This window comes from Sarcophilus harrisii, chromosome 3, assembly GCF_902635505.1.
Source record: "Sarcophilus harrisii chromosome 3, mSarHar1.11, whole genome shotgun sequence".
NCBI classification, from domain to species: Eukaryota; Metazoa; Chordata; class Mammalia; order Dasyuromorphia; family Dasyuridae; genus Sarcophilus; species Sarcophilus harrisii.
In genome coordinates, this window is record NC_045428.1 from 62,708,141 (window position 1) to 62,723,211 (window position 15,071).

Below are 15,071 nucleotides of genomic sequence, written 5' to 3' on the forward strand. Positions count from 1 at the left end.
AGTCCTTCACATCTGGTTTTTACAATAATGATGGTTTTTATACATTTCTTTCAGGTTTTCAAAGCATTTTGTATATGTTACCTCGTTTGACCCTCACAGAAACTCTATAAGAGTGATATTATTATTAATCCCATTTTACAGAAATTTAAATTGAGATTGAAAGACTGAGTTAAGTGATTTCCCAGAGTGTCTGTGGCACTATTTGAATTCAGATCTTTCTGGCTCCCACTCCAACACTACCCAATGCACCACTAGCTATTTCTAATTTTTTTTAATGTGAAAGTCAGCTCTCCAGCCTGTTTTTCCAGCTTTTTCTCCTTTACAGTCTACCTTGAAGTCAAACTAGCTTGCTTGTGTCCCCACACTGGCAGTCCCCCTCCAACCTCTGAGATTCACTTCTCTTCTGCTCCACTTCTTGGGACTCTCAGCTTCCTTCAGGCTTAGCTCAAGTACTCTCTTCTCCATGCGGCTTTCTTCACCCCATCCTTTCTCTCTTCTCACGCTAAGTTACCTGGGTGTGAGCTGTGGCTTCCAAAAGAACAGAAGCTCCTGGAGGCCAGGATGGCTTCACTTCAGGCCTAACACAGCTCTGTGCAAAGCTTTGCGTAATTTCGCATTATGAGAGGGTGAGGATGAGAGAGAATTTGGAACTCAAAAGTTTTAAAAACAAATGTTAAACACTGTTTTACATGTAACTGAGGGAAATGTTACATTATCAGAGTACTTATTAATCCAACTAATTTGATAAGTGTTTGTTGGATTTAATTGATCCACAGACAAAATATAAAATATTTTATTAAATGTTTATATTAATTATTATAGTTTAATAATGGTTATTAAATATTAAAATTATTTTTATTAATTAAATAAAAATTTAAAATCCAGAATACTTCTATGAAAGAGATTACATTCGTTTTCCTGGATGATGAATGCAGCAAAGGGCCTGACAGGAGGCATGGCACAGGAAATATTAGTATTAGACAAGAGCTGCTAGGAAGGAGCTGGAAGCACTGAATTGGCCCCTGGGACTTGTGTCTATATGGGTGGGAGAGTTTCCCATCCTCCCCCACCCAGGATAGTCTATTCTGAGTTATGGACCCACAGTCCCAGCAGCTCCTGAGCGGGTAACCCCGCCCAGGACCGCCCAGATCTCAAGCCGGCCTCTTCGGCACTCCAGCTGTGTGTCCCTACCCTTGTGTGTCCGTCCACTCTCATGGCCATCTCTAGTTAGGGCCCAATTAGTCCCCTGGAAGCGCTGTCTTTGGGGTAGAAGGACAGGTCCGGGCCCTCCGTGGCCTCCCCAGGGGCTCACCCAAACCATCCCCACACTCTCACAGACAGTGGGGACACGGCTCCTGGAGAGCGCGGCTACCTGGGGCTTCCCACGGCTGGCCCGGCCCTTCTCCAGCCTCTCCAAGCCCTGGTCGGGGTCTCCCCTGCCCCCCCCCCCGCATCCCGCCCCGGGGGCACACTGAAGCCTCCCCTCGCTCTCACAGACAGTGGGGACGGCTCCTGGAGAGTGCGGCTGCCTGGGACTCCCTAAGCCTGGCCCAGCCCTTCTCCAGCCTCTTTGCGCCCTCGTCAGGGTCCCCCTGCTCTCCCCCCACCATGTCCCGCCCCAGGGGCACACTGAAGCCTCCCCTCGCTCTCACAGAGTGGGTACACGGCTCCTGGAGAGCGGGGGTGCCTGGGGCTCCCAACTGCCGGTCCGGCCCTTCTCCGGACCTTCTCCGGACCCTCCCCGCCCTGGGCAGGGTCTCCCCTGCTCTCCCCACCGTGTCCCGCCCCGGGGAGGGAGGAGTACCTTTGGCCGTGCTAAGTTTGCAGGTATAGACACCGCTATCATCTTCGTGCACAGATGTGAGCAGCAGCTTGGACTTCCTCCCATCAAAATGCATCTTGCACTTGAGGAGGGCGGGCTGCAGCAGCCGGCCCCGGCACAGCCAGTCCACCTCCACGTCCGTAGGGCCCGTGACCAGGCACTCAAAGAGCGCCATCTCCCCGGCCCCCACGTTCACGTCCTGCAGGGGGGCCACCACCGCCAAGGATCGGCTCTCGGGGTGCGCTGGGGGAGCAGAGGCAGGAGAGGGGGAGGGGTACACGGGGAGCAGAGACACAGAGGGGGAAGGGGGTGCAGAGAGACACAGACAGACAGACAGACAAGTAACAGAGAGAAAGAGAGAGAGATGCAATTTGGTCCCTAAGGAAAGGGAAAAGGGGCCAGGACCCAGGCAGGAGGAAGTCACAGGCCCGGTGCCGGCAGAGCAGCTCGGAAAGGCTCCAGGGAAGGCAGTGGTCCTATGGGGGGGGCTGACCTATGCTGGGCCTCGGTGAGGGAAACGCAAGAGGGGAAAGGAGGAAGGGGAGGAAGGAGGCGGGGTGGGATCGGGGCGGCGGCGGCACGACACAGACAGCCACACCAACTGGATACAAACGGAACTTTATTAGAGCTCAGGACCAGGGTTCCCAAGTGCCCCCTCCCACTCCACGTGCCTGGGGACGCCCCCGCCCCCTGCGGTCCTGAGGCAGGGCTTGTCCTTGCTGGGCAGAAGGCAGGGCCGGGACCCCCAGTCCAGCCTGCAGACCAGAGGGCCCGAGCCCGCAAGGCGCCCCACACTCCATCCTCAGCCTCGCTGCACTGCCCCAGGGTCCCGGGGGCTGGAGAGGCATTTGGCTTTTGGTCACTTAGGGAAATGAAAAAGTTTTGTGCCATTTGGAAACCACTTCTGGGATGGCCGTTGTCCCCGTCCTCCCCCCAGACCCTGAAGTGGGGGAGGAGGGGAGTGGCGGCAGAGACCTTAGTCCCCGGTATCCCTCCACATGCCCCCTCCCACCCCTAACTGTGCTTTTTCCTAGATCGGTCCTGGGAGCCGACCAGCAGGGATCCCCACATCCCACCCCCCACTCTGTCCACGTTCTCTGAGCCATCCCACCCCATGGCCCGACAGACAGAGACCAGCAGAGAGACAGGGAGCCCTGACAGGCAGACTGTCCCAAAGCTGCGGCCACAGCAGCAGCAACAGCAGCCCATGCGCTGGGTGTTTCCACAACAGGGGAGGGGGGCTTCAATGCCCAACTCGACCCCACCTCCCTGCCCTCCACGGTCCAACCGGGGCTTCGGTGCCCGCCCGTCCATATGTCCGCTTGGGGAGGGAAGGGGGGATTCCTCTGAGCCCGCAGACCGGCCCGGGGCACCACACAGGGTGGGGGGGCCGGGGGCCGGGGGTCCGGGCCGGCTTGCCGGTGGGGTCTGTGGGCAGGAGGCAGTGAGACACAGCGAGGTCCGAGCGGTGCCTGAGCCAGAGGCGTGCGGCACGAAGGGCAGCGGGGAGGGCAGGCGGCCCCCTGAGCTCACTCGCCTGTATACAGACAAAAACCGCAGTCAGCAAGCGGCAGGTTAGTCTGGCACACACACACTCACACACACACACACCTGGGGGAGGACTGGGGGGGTTGGCTGGCAGGGGCGCCAGGCGGGAAGAGCTCCTGAGACAGCTCTGCCCTCACAGGCCTTGTGGTCTCCAGCCTCCAAGGGGCTGCTTGGGGGGGCCGGGGCCTGAGCTCTCTGGTGGGGCCGGGGCTTGAGCTCTCCGTTCCCCCGTCAGGGAATGGCCCCGGGAACCCCAGCCACTGCCTTGGAGGGCCGGGGCCAAGAGAGGAGAGGTCCAGAGGAGAAAAGCACCCAACACAGGTTAATACAGAAAAGCACGGCAGAGACCAGGCGCAGCCGGGGTAATGAGGAAGGGGGCTCCAGGTCTGGGGCAGGAAGAGGGGCCGTTAGAGCGGATGGCCCAGGGTGGAAAAAACAGAGAAAGGCGCATGTGGTGGAGCAGCCCCTGCCCTTGTGCTACCATGGGCATCCCAGGGGGACAAGAGAGTCAAGAAGGGGGCAGGGTCTCTCACTGAGGAACTGTGGAAGGCAGAGAAGGAAGAGCACGCCATCATCTCCCCCTGGGGGCACCAGGCCGAGCGCCAGAACCTGCACCGTTGGCCAGCCCGCTACCATCACTCCCAAAGCCCAGCTACCGCGTCCAAGGGTCCGTGCCCCAAGATGGGCCAGGAAGTCACTTCCGTCCCTGCCCGGGCCCTCGACACTCATCCCTCAGGGACCCTCCCAGGCCCAAGAGCCTTCGGGTCAGGGGCAGTGGACAGAGCTGAGCCCGGCCTCCCAAGGCCCTGAGAGCCACCCCCCAGAGTCACTCCGAACGGGTCCAATTTCTGCAAAACGCTTCACAATCAGAGGGAAAATGGGGGAGGGATGGGACAAGTGAGAGGGAGGAGAAAGGAAAAGGAGATTGCGGGGATGGAGTAGAGAGGGGAGTCAGGAAATGAGGGCGCAGGGAGAGGGAGACCAGGAGGGCATGAAGTCATGGGGGGCAGGAGGACGGGTGCCGGGAAGGAAACTTGGGGAACAGCCCAGTAGGGGGCAGGGGGCAGAATCTGAGACACGGTGTGGGAGAAAGCATTGGACTGTGAGCCAAAAGATCTGGCTTCCGGTCCCTGTGCGGTCACTGATCCCCTAGGTCATTGGACAAGTCACCTCTCCCACCACCCCCGATAAGGTGGGGACCCCCAGCTCTGGCATTCTCTAAGGCGAGGAGGAACAAGGGACGCCGGGTCACAGGCGATGCTGGGTCACGGGGGTCCCCGGTTCTGCCTGGTGCTCTCCCCTCGGGGGCCTGCTGGGTCACCATGAGAGAAGAGCGTGCAGGAGGATTACCTCTGACCTCCAGTCTGGCCTCGCACTGCCGGGTGCCATATTCGTTCACTGCCTTGCAGGTGTAGAAGCCGGCGTCTCCACGCTCCGCGGCCAGGATCCGAAGCCGACACAGGCCGCCTTCCGCCTCCTCCGCGAAGCGTCTTTGGTCGGGACGCACAGGCTGGCGATTACGAAGCCTGCCAGGGGGATGAGCCCTCAGTCGGGGTCCAGAGGCCCTCAGTCAGGGGCCCGGAGGCCCCACCTCCTCTCTTCCCACAGGGGCCCCCCACCCAAAGAGCCACGGAGGGAACAGCCTTGAGCTGTGCCCTCGGCTCATTCATGGGATGCTCAAGGGGCTCCTCCTTACGGTCCCAGAGCAGTCTGGGTGCCCTGAAAGCGGTTAATGCTTGTTGATGGACAGAGCCAACTAATGTCCCTCTGATGGGGTGGGGGGCCCCCACGCACACAACCACAAACCCACCATCCCAACTCCTGGTCTCCAACCCATCCTGACTTCTTCCTCTGAACTCCCTACACGTCCACCAGGAATATGGGACTTAAGGGGCTTATTTTGGGAGGATTTGCTTCATTTTCCTAAAAAAGATCATAACCTTCTGGAGGAAGGGACTGGGTCTTATATTTCTCTTAGAGTCGGCGTGACATCTTGGAAAAGCTCCGGATTTGATTTTGAAAGACTTGGGTTCCCCATAACAATTCCAGAAGCTGTGATAGAGCATGTTGTTCTACTTATTTCTGGATGGAGATGTGAGGGACTCACAGTGCAAACAGAAGCAGATAGAGATAGAGAGACACCCACACAGATGCTATATGGCACGCTTGGTGTATGCAAGCATTATGGGTATATGTAGATATACACATGGAACAACATAGACATAATATAGGTAGATATTATATATGCATATACATAATATATGTAGCTATACACATGGAGCGATATATACACAAATACATACATAATACATATATTATGTCTATGTTGCTCCATGTGTATATCTACACATGTTTATAACATGTAATATATAGTATATAATAATATAATATATAATAATATATGTATTACACTTATGCATAAACACGAGTTACACTTACATCTCCATACAAATATAAATGTCTTGTGTTTATATACCTGTCCTATAGCTACCTATACATGCATGGGTTACATGTATATTTATTTCTATGCATGTGTAACATATTATTAGGTGTATATATTAATTCTATGTATATATATTTTTAGCACATGCGTCTACATATCACTTTTATGGTCTATCTCTCCACACGATCAAAGTGGGGATTTATTTTGCTTGACTATCTATATTTTTCTTGCTTGCTTTCTCAGTGTTAGGAGGAGGTGGGAGGGATAAGTAGGAGGAAGAGAATGGGGACCTGAAAATAAAATAAAATTGAATTAAAAAAAAAACCCTGAATTCACGCTGACTTTGCCACTGAGCAGCTGTGAAACTTTAGGCAATCATTTAACTTTTTGGAACCTGTCTCCTTCTCCTGTTAAATCTCTGATGTTAAAACACCAGGATACTACTATTTACTCTACTGAAATCATAGAGTTGTTGGGAGAATCAAATGAGATAATGGAGTGGGTGGGGGATGGATCTGGCCCTTAAGCATGAATTCTTGTTGAATTTATTTAATAAGAAATCTTATTGTCGTTTAAGGCCCTTTGTTGAAGCCCCACTCTGCTACTGATTCATTGTGGCAAGGAGAGTTCCATCGCAATGAAGAGGCTTCCAAGATGGTACCAGTAATGGCCTGAGACATCTAGTCTACTAGGACTGGTTTTGCTACATTGGGGGAGACTCACCACCATTAAGTGATAAATTTATTTGGCCATGACAGCTCACAAAATCACCATCTGGCTGCAGAAATAGGCTACAGAGAAAATAGAAATACTTCTACAAACATTAAGCACCTACAGTATGCACAGAACTGTGTAGGGTGGTACAAAGTCTAGGTTAAGGTGAGGAGAAATATAAAATGAAATTTGCCTCATTACTAAGAAAATGAGAAGGTTGGAGAAGAAGCAGCATGGGAATGCTGGATTTGGAATGAAGAGGATCTGAGTTCAAATCCAGCCTCAGGCATTTACTAGCTGTGTGACCATGGCCAAGACATTTAACCTTTTTTAGGCCTCAGTTTCCTCATCTGTAAAATGAGGAGGTTGGACAAGATGGCTGTTAATGTCCCTTCTGGCTTTAAGACTATCTGACTTCTGTCAGTTTGGTGGAGTCTGTGGAAGACCCCTTCTCAGAGTAATGGTTTTAAAAGCACAAAATAAAATGCAAAGAATTACAAAAGAAATGAATTCTATTGAAATAGCTATCAAAGTTATTTTTGGAGGCAAGTGGTGCCTCAATATTTTTTTTAAATAAGTTCATCTGATGCTGAGTGAAATGAGCGGGACCAGGAGGTCATTATACACTTCAACAACAATACTATATGATGATAAATTCTGATGGACGTGGCCCTCTTCAGCAATGAGATGAAGCACATCAGTTTCAATAGAGCAGTAATGAACTGAACCAGTGAAAGAACTCTGGGAGATGACTATGAACCACTACATAGAATTCCCAATTCCTCTATTTTTGTCCGCCTGCATTTTTGATTTCCTTCACAGGCTAATTGTACACTATCTCAAAGTCTGATTCTTTTTGTACAGCAAAATAACTGTTTGGACATGTATACATATATTGTATTTAACTTATACTTTAACATATTTAACATGTTTTGGTCATCCTGCCATCTAGGGAAGGGGGTGGGGGGAAGGAGGTGAAAAATTGGAACAAAAGGTTTTGCAATTGTCAATGCTGAAAAATTACCCATGCATATAACTTGTAAATAAAAAGCTATAATATAATTTTTTAAAAGTTCATGCTAATGTGGATATAAGTTTGATATGATTCTATATGTATAATCCACATCAGATTGCTTGCTATCTTGGGGAGAGGAAAGGGGAGAGAGAAAAAATTGAAAATCAAAATCATAATAAAATGTTGAAAACTATCTTTACAAGTAATTAGAAAAAAACAAAATTCTATTAAGTGGGAGGGATGGGGAAAAAGTTTATGAACAAGTCAAGAATCCCTATTCTAGAGAAATGAATATCTGCTACTGACAAAGGAAAAATTCAGAAAGGGGTCCTGAAAAACACTACCAAACGAAGAGAGGAAGTAGGAGATCTTTTTTCCTCCCAGGTGGAGGAGGTGGTAGTGGTGGTAGCCAGCAAGACAAGTTTGGGGTGGGACGAGTTGGAGCAGAGAATTGGACATAGTCAACTACTACATGAAACTGGGTGGCTAACCACTCCTCTACCAAAGGGTCCTAGAGGAAGCAGAAATATTTCTATGAACATTTATTAAATACCTTCTGTATGCCCAACAATACGATGTATATGTAATACTATGTATGCCCAATAATAAGACATGAATAAATATAAGATAGAATGCTACCCCTTACATTGTCCATCTTTATCTCTCCTAAGGAAGGGCTCTATCTAAGCTCTTTGGAGGAAATCCAAATTTCTTGTAATTCTTAAACAAGTTCTTGTTCTGACTTCCCTCCTCTTGCTGGATCAGTGACTTATCATCCCAATTCTCTGAGGATGGTGGGAGAGATTATGGGGACCCTCTGCAAGTCCATGGTGAGTTATAGAAGAATCTACCTCCTGCCGTCCTTAACATTGCCTAGAATGACTGTGTGTGAAAGAGTTAAAAGCATTAATAAGAAGTTAATAGAAAACTAGGGCCTCGGGGACTTACCAGGAGACAACAGGTTTGGGCTCCCCCTGCACGCGGATGCTCATGGTCACATCCTGGCCCTCCCTTACTGACTGGTCCATGAGTGAAACCTAAAAAGGAAGACTTGAGGTAAGGATGACCAGGGCCTGCATGTCAGGGGGCAAAGTACAGGACGGGCCACTGTTCTACACCCTGGGAAAGACTACGACTGTGGTGGGAGTGGGATGGGGAGGAAAGGTAAGAACAACTCTGTTCTTTGGGTGGGAATCAGCATCAGGAAAGGAGCAGATCCTTATGGACCGAGATCCACGGGCAGAGGTATAAGGGGGAGCAGGGGGCTCCTTATCTGCAGCTTTGCCAAGAAGTAGGGGTGAAAGGATGGGCACAGGGCACAGGATGAAGGGGTCCTTGGCCATTCACTGAGGAGAGCTCTCAGCTGAGCTGAACTACAAAAGAGCTAACCTTGAAAATGGGGGGAGCCCTGGAGCTGGTGTCTGGGGTGCTTTGAGTCTGGCTGGGGCTGAGCTTCATGGCAGAAGTTCGGTGCCAGGCCTCTTCTGGTTCTGGGAACTCCTCAGGAGGGCTCAAATACTCTTCATCTGATGTGATGGGGCTGCTGAAAGGGGATGTGGCCCCTCCTGGAGAAAATGAGAAGGGAGGAGGATAGAAAATGGAAGAGAGATTTGGATATATGGAAGGCAGGGGAAGGAAAAAAGAAAAGAGAAACATACAGAATCTATAAGAAGAGATCAGACTCTGGGATTGGGGATAAGAGAATCTTAGTTGCCCAGGACCACCCATCCTGAAGGAATAGGGGCACCCTTCCCCCTCACATACACACACCTTATAACTAACAAGCCAAGTGCCTGGTCATTTAAATCTAGGGCTAAACACTTCAGCTCCCTGGCTCTCAGCTTCCTCATGTTTCAAATAAGAAGAGCTAGATAGACAGCCTCTCGGGTTCTTTCCATCTTTAATTCTATAACAAAGCTCAGGAACCAAGGAGACCACCATTAAGAAGCGCTAGAGTAAAAGATTTGGAGGACTAAGGACTCTCTGAACTTGAAGGATCAAGATCTCAAAGGAAATTGAAAAGTCTGGCTACTGATTCAACAGGATTCTCAGTGAAGAAGGCCGGAAACTGGAGGAAAGCAAAGGGGGCCAAAATGTCAATTCCCAGTCTCCTGAGCCTGTTCTCCAGGGACCCAGAGTAGTAATAAAAACCACTAGAATAAGAGGCTCCTTTCATTTCTCCAGCTACTACCTCCCCAAGACCCTCTTTGGATGAGGCTGTTAAAGGGAAAAGCAGAGACCTACCAAGGGGTCTGCACACTCTAGACATCCTCCTCCCAATTCAGAATGCCCTGCTAAGGCTACTGTGAGCCTGTATTCCTTGTCCTGCTGCTCCTGCCCCCACTCAGCTTCCTATCCCGAGGCACCTGCTAGGGAAACAGACCCCAGGGCAATGAGGGGGCTAGGAAGTGATCTTCCAAGTTAGTGGATGGAGGGATGTAGATCAGCCCAGGGGCAAAGGAAAGCCGGCTTGGGGAGGGGGTGTCCCTATAGGGGACCCAAGCTTAGAGGCCCTCCCCAGTGGCTGGCCTAAGGCCCAGGCTGGCCCTGTTTGGCTCTGCTCCGACTGCCAAATAGAGACAGGAATCAGTCGCTACCAGCTCCCTCTAGCCCCTCCTCCTTACCTCCCTCCCCATCCCCCCCAAGTCCTTCCTGGCCCTGCCTTCTAGTCACCGAGCCCTGCTGCACCCCAACTCACCCAGGGAGCACACAGACTCCTTCCTGTGTTCTGCCGCCTTGAGCCTCAGCTTATGCCCCCTCGTGCCTGGTCCAGAGTGGTCTGCAGGGAGGCGAGCTGCCCACCCCTGTCCCTGCTCCCCTGGGAGAGAGAGCCCAACCCAGCCTAGGCTAGCCTGGGCCCCACTGAGATTCTGTACAGAGAGCCAGCCCTGTGGGGGGAGGGGGAAGGGGGGGCCGGGCAGTGTCTGGGCTTCAAGAAGGCAGCTGGCTGAGGAAGGTGACGGCAGCAGCGGTGGTGCCTGCTGAAACCATATGCAGCCAGGGCCCCGGAGAGAGGAGCAAGGGGGAGGGGAGGGGAGGGACTGCCGGATTTAGCCACCCCTCTCATTCTCCAGCAGCTGTGTCTGTTTTTTCTCTCCTTGCGGGCCCAGGACCCTGACACAAATGGGCACCTCCCCTGGAGGTAGAAGCGGCCCTGGCTCCTCAGGAAGAAAGCCCTTGCTCTCCACCCCAAGAAAGTACCACCTCGCTTCAAAAACCTGCTAAATCCCCACTCCCCACATATTCTGATCATCCGGGACATATTTCAGCAGTCCACCTGCCAAACTGCCCTAGGCTTTCCAAATACAGCGGAAAGAATCCAAGGGCCGGCCTTCAAAACTCAGTCTTGCTACTTACAAACTATGGAAGCTGGGACAGGTCACTTAAAACTTGGGTCTTCGTTTCCTCATCTTAAAATAAATGAACTAGACTCTATGGGTCTAAACCAGGTCTCTTCCAGCTCTAAATGTGAGGATTCTATGTTCTGGGACCCCATGTCCTTTCCCCCATTGTTTTGTCCCACCTACTCCCAAAATTCAGAGAATAAGTTAGAAAATCTACAAGCTCAAAACAAAGCTTTATATAAAAGCTATTCTCCTACATCTTCTTGGTTTATCTAGTATATAGGACTGGAATAGATCATGGTCCTAGACCACAGAGCGGTTATCTTCCACCCCTAGATGGAAAGTGAAGAATAACAAGGGAGACACTATGTTAATCCTCTCATTCCCTTCACCAGACCTCGGCCCATTTGGCCCGCCCAAGAGCCTTCCCCAGCTCTGCTGGGCCTGCATCCAGCTTCCTTGTGGCCCTCTGCCAGATGCACCTGTTGGCAGCTTGTCCCCACCCAACCCATACCAGTCAGGACCTGGAGCTAGCAGTAGTGGGAAGAACTCATTTCTCATACCTTGCTCACGTCAGTCTTTTTCTACTTGGTAGAAGGATTGGTACAAAAGGGAAAAAGGGTATAATTCTGTAGTCCCTTCCCCATCTGAATGACCTGCCGAAGGTACACGGACTGAATGGACTCTGAAATTTCCTAGCAATAATTATAATAATAAGTGATGAAGAAGAAGAAGAAGAAGAAGAAGAAGAAGAAGAAGAAGAAGAAGAAGAAGAAGAAGAAGACGAAGAAGAAGAAGAAGACGAAGACGAAGAAGAAGAAGAAGAAGAAGAAGAAGAAGAAAAAGAAGAAGAAGAGAAGAAAAGAAAAAGAAGAAAAAAAGAAGAAAAGAAGAAGAAGAAGAAAAGAAGAAGAAGAAGAAGAAGAAGAAGAGATGTAGGAAGTGGAGAAGCCAGAAGTAGGAATAGTAGCACGATTCTCTAGCTAAGGAGTTAGAAGAACCTATTTTCATCCCAATGGAGGGCATGGAAGGGGAAGGGAGCAAGCATTTAATAAGCACCTGGTATGTGTGACTACGGTGGGCCACTAGATGGCACCAGAATGCATACATCAGGAGACCTGGAATCAAAAAGCTATGTTTCTGAGTTCAAATCTGAACTCGGACCTTTACTAGCTGTGTGACCCTGGACAAGGCACTTCATGCCATTTACCTCAGTTTCCTCAGCTACAAGGTGATCTGGAGAAGGAAACAGCAAAGCATTCCAGTATCTTTGCTAAGAAAACCTCAAATGGGGTCATGAAGAACCAGACCCAAGTGGACAACAAAAATGGGCGAAGTGTTTTACAGATATTTTCTTACTTAAATCTTCCCAATAACCCCCAAAAGTACATGCTATATCATTATCACCATTTTACAACTGAGGAAACTGAGGCAGGTCGCAGTGGAGACTTGCCCAGGATCACACAGCTATTTAGACTCAGTTCTCTCTGACTCCCCCTGTGCCTCACTCTGTCCACTATACAAGTATCTGCCTTGGTAGGGCATTGGCAACAGCATAAGCTGGAGTCAGAAAACTTGGATTTGAGCACTGTACTATCCCTTGGCCTCAGTTTCCCAGTCTGCAAAATGAGGCAGATGGCCCAGATTAATTCTAAAGCCCCTTTCCACTTCAACTATTATGATCCTATGAAATGAATTCCAATGATCCCTCTCCTCCATATCTGTGTTAAAGATGGAGAAGGTAGACAGCAGAGGAGGACAGCCGAAAATACAGGAAAAGGAGCTGGGGACCAAGAAGTATTCTTAATAACCAGGGATACGCTCAATCTATGGGGAATACATAATAGGACCTAGGAACCCCTGGGAGGAACAGCAAAAGACATATGGGTCCATTTTACAGATGAGAAAACTGAGGTTCCAAGAATATGAGGTTCCAAGAATACTTGCACCAGCTCAAACAGGTAGTAAGTGGTCAAAGAACTTGCTCCAAATCCCACCTCCCACCCAGGGAGTGAATAGAAACCCAGAACTCTATTCCACTGCACCAGCTACTCCCAAAAAAGGAGACATAGTTCTCCCTTAGGGAGGAGCCCCTGTCCCCAACCCCTATTGTCACTGGGGAACGTGGAAAGGAGGAGCTGGCCAGTGCTGTCCAGCATCTTAATTCAAGGGACACTTAAAGGATTGCCAGAGTACGGGAGCAGACTCAGCGACCCCTGGTGGCTACTTGAGACACTACGTCTCAGGATCCTTCTCCAGCTTCCTGATCCCCACTCCCAAGAGACATTCTAACCAAGTGACTCAGGCAGCTTTGGCTTCTCCCCTTCCTCCTCCTCTCCACCCACCCCTCCCCACCCACCTCGTGGCTTCCAAGCCCTTGCCAGGTTAGCCTCCTCCTGATTCTGAAGGCTAAACAAGGCACTGTTCTCTCTGCCTGGAATGTCACCCCCACCCCAAATCTTCACCTGTTGAAATCCTAGCCATCCTTTCAAAGCCCGGCTCAAATTCCACCTCCTCCAAGAAGCCTTCCTGATCCCTCCCATTTAGAATCGATTTTTTCCTAACTCAGATCTGAAATAGCATTTTGTACTTATTATAGTCTGTTGACTAATCAACTGCCACTCTCATTAGTGGGTGCAGTGGAGGGAGCTCTAAAACTGGAGTCAGAGTCAGTGCTGACAACAAATCATGTCTCTGCTACTTTATTCCTTTTGATTCTGGTGAAGTCATTTCTCAAGGCCTCAGTTTCCTTCTCTGTAAAATGAAGCAGTTGGACTAGCTGATTCCTATGGTCCTTTCCAGCTTCGTGGTCCCTAAAAATACCACCTCCTCTATTCTGTGTATTTTTCCCTTCTACTAGATCATATTCTAATTATCTCTATAGCTGCCTCAGTGTTTTGTATACTGAGATGATAAAGGAATGAATGAAGAACATACCCCAACCATCACAACCACCAGGAAGCAGCTTTTATGAAAGATGTTCAAGGACAGTTAGATTGTGCAGTGGGAGGAAGAGGAAGGAAGGAAGGAGGGAGGGAGGGAGGGAGAAGGAAGAGAAAGAAGGAAGGAAGAAAGAAAGAGAAAAAAGGAAGCAAGGGAGAACAAAAGAAAGAAAATAAGAAGAAAGGAAAAAAGGAAGAAAGAAAAAAGAGGGAGGAAGGGAAGGAGGAAGAGAAGGAGGAAGGAAGGGAGAGAGAGAAAGCGAGAGGGGAGGGAGGGAAGAAGGAAGGGAGAGGGGGGAGAGGGGGAGAGAGAGAGAGAGAGAGAGAGAGAGAGAGAGAGAGAGAGAGAGAAAGGAAGGAAAGAGGGAGCAAGATGTGTTTAGGTCAGACTTAAAATGGCAGGAGGGGTAGAAGCACCCCTCCCCACCTTGCCATCAATTGGCTTCTATATTTCAGTTTCTTGTCTTGTTATAAAGAGATCTTAGGATGCAGATCTGGAAAAGATCTTAAATGTCATCTATTCTAACTCCCTCATTTAACAAGTGAGGAAACTTGACCCCCAAATTGAATGGCTTTCCCAGGGTCAGATCAATAGTAGGTAGATAGCCCAGAATCTTTGCCCCTGTTCTCCAACTCCAGAACCACTCCTCTGTCCCAACAATCCTCCTCTCACTCTTTTAAGTGAGGAGAAGAGAGGAAACGGGTACTCCTGAGCCTCCCCTTCTTTTCTCTAAGGAAGACCCCATCCTTTTCCCTGTCTCCTATCTCTTTCACATTAGACCCTTTAGGTCTGAAAAATGCAAAGATCACTGTAGATACTAATGGTTGGTTCAACAAAGAAATCCCATGAGATTTATTACCAAATCAGAAGGGAAAAAAAACAATTCCAGATTGTCGTCTCTCTACTAATATCTTCCCACTTCACCCAGAAATCATCTTAGCTCATTCTCTGACACAAGACAGTAGCCAGATCTTCCCTCCTCTGATAACTGTATCACCAAGGAGATGGTTAAAGCCCCAACAGAGATGACGTTGGAACCTGCCCCCCCCAACCACACACACACACACACACACACACACACACACACACACACAAGCCTTCTCTGTAGTACTTGTTAAGGGAATCTTCACCGGCTCTTTGCCAAAACTGTTTTCTAGACCTGTCACTCTGATCACACCAACTCCCATCCAACACCCTCAGCCACCCACCCCCTACAAGGCCGGTTTGCTAGTGTTCAGGCAA

At 49.8% G+C, this 15,071-nt stretch overlaps 1 protein-coding gene across 9 annotated transcripts in view; it reads right to left on the reverse strand.

The window, feature by feature from the left end:
* Positions 1–15,071, reverse strand: part of SPEG (striated muscle enriched protein kinase) — a 79,714-nt gene that overhangs the window by 35,328 nt on the left and 29,315 nt on the right. For 7 of the 9 annotated variants that reach the window (XM_031957987.1, XM_031957986.1, XM_031957994.1 and 4 more), the window contains 4 exons: positions 8,932–9,107; positions 8,491–8,579; positions 4,721–4,896; positions 1,805–2,065 (listed from right to left, as the gene is read on the reverse strand). In XM_031957987.1, the coding sequence (XP_031813847.1) occupies positions 1,805–2,065; positions 4,721–4,896; positions 8,491–8,579; positions 8,932–9,107 (702 nt within the window). Of the gene's footprint in view, positions 1–1,804; positions 2,066–2,202; positions 3,360–4,720; positions 4,897–8,490; positions 8,580–8,931; positions 9,108–10,240; positions 11,360–15,071 lie in introns of those variants that run through there. The other 2 variants (XM_031957991.1, XM_031957993.1) reach the window with 2 other exon arrangements.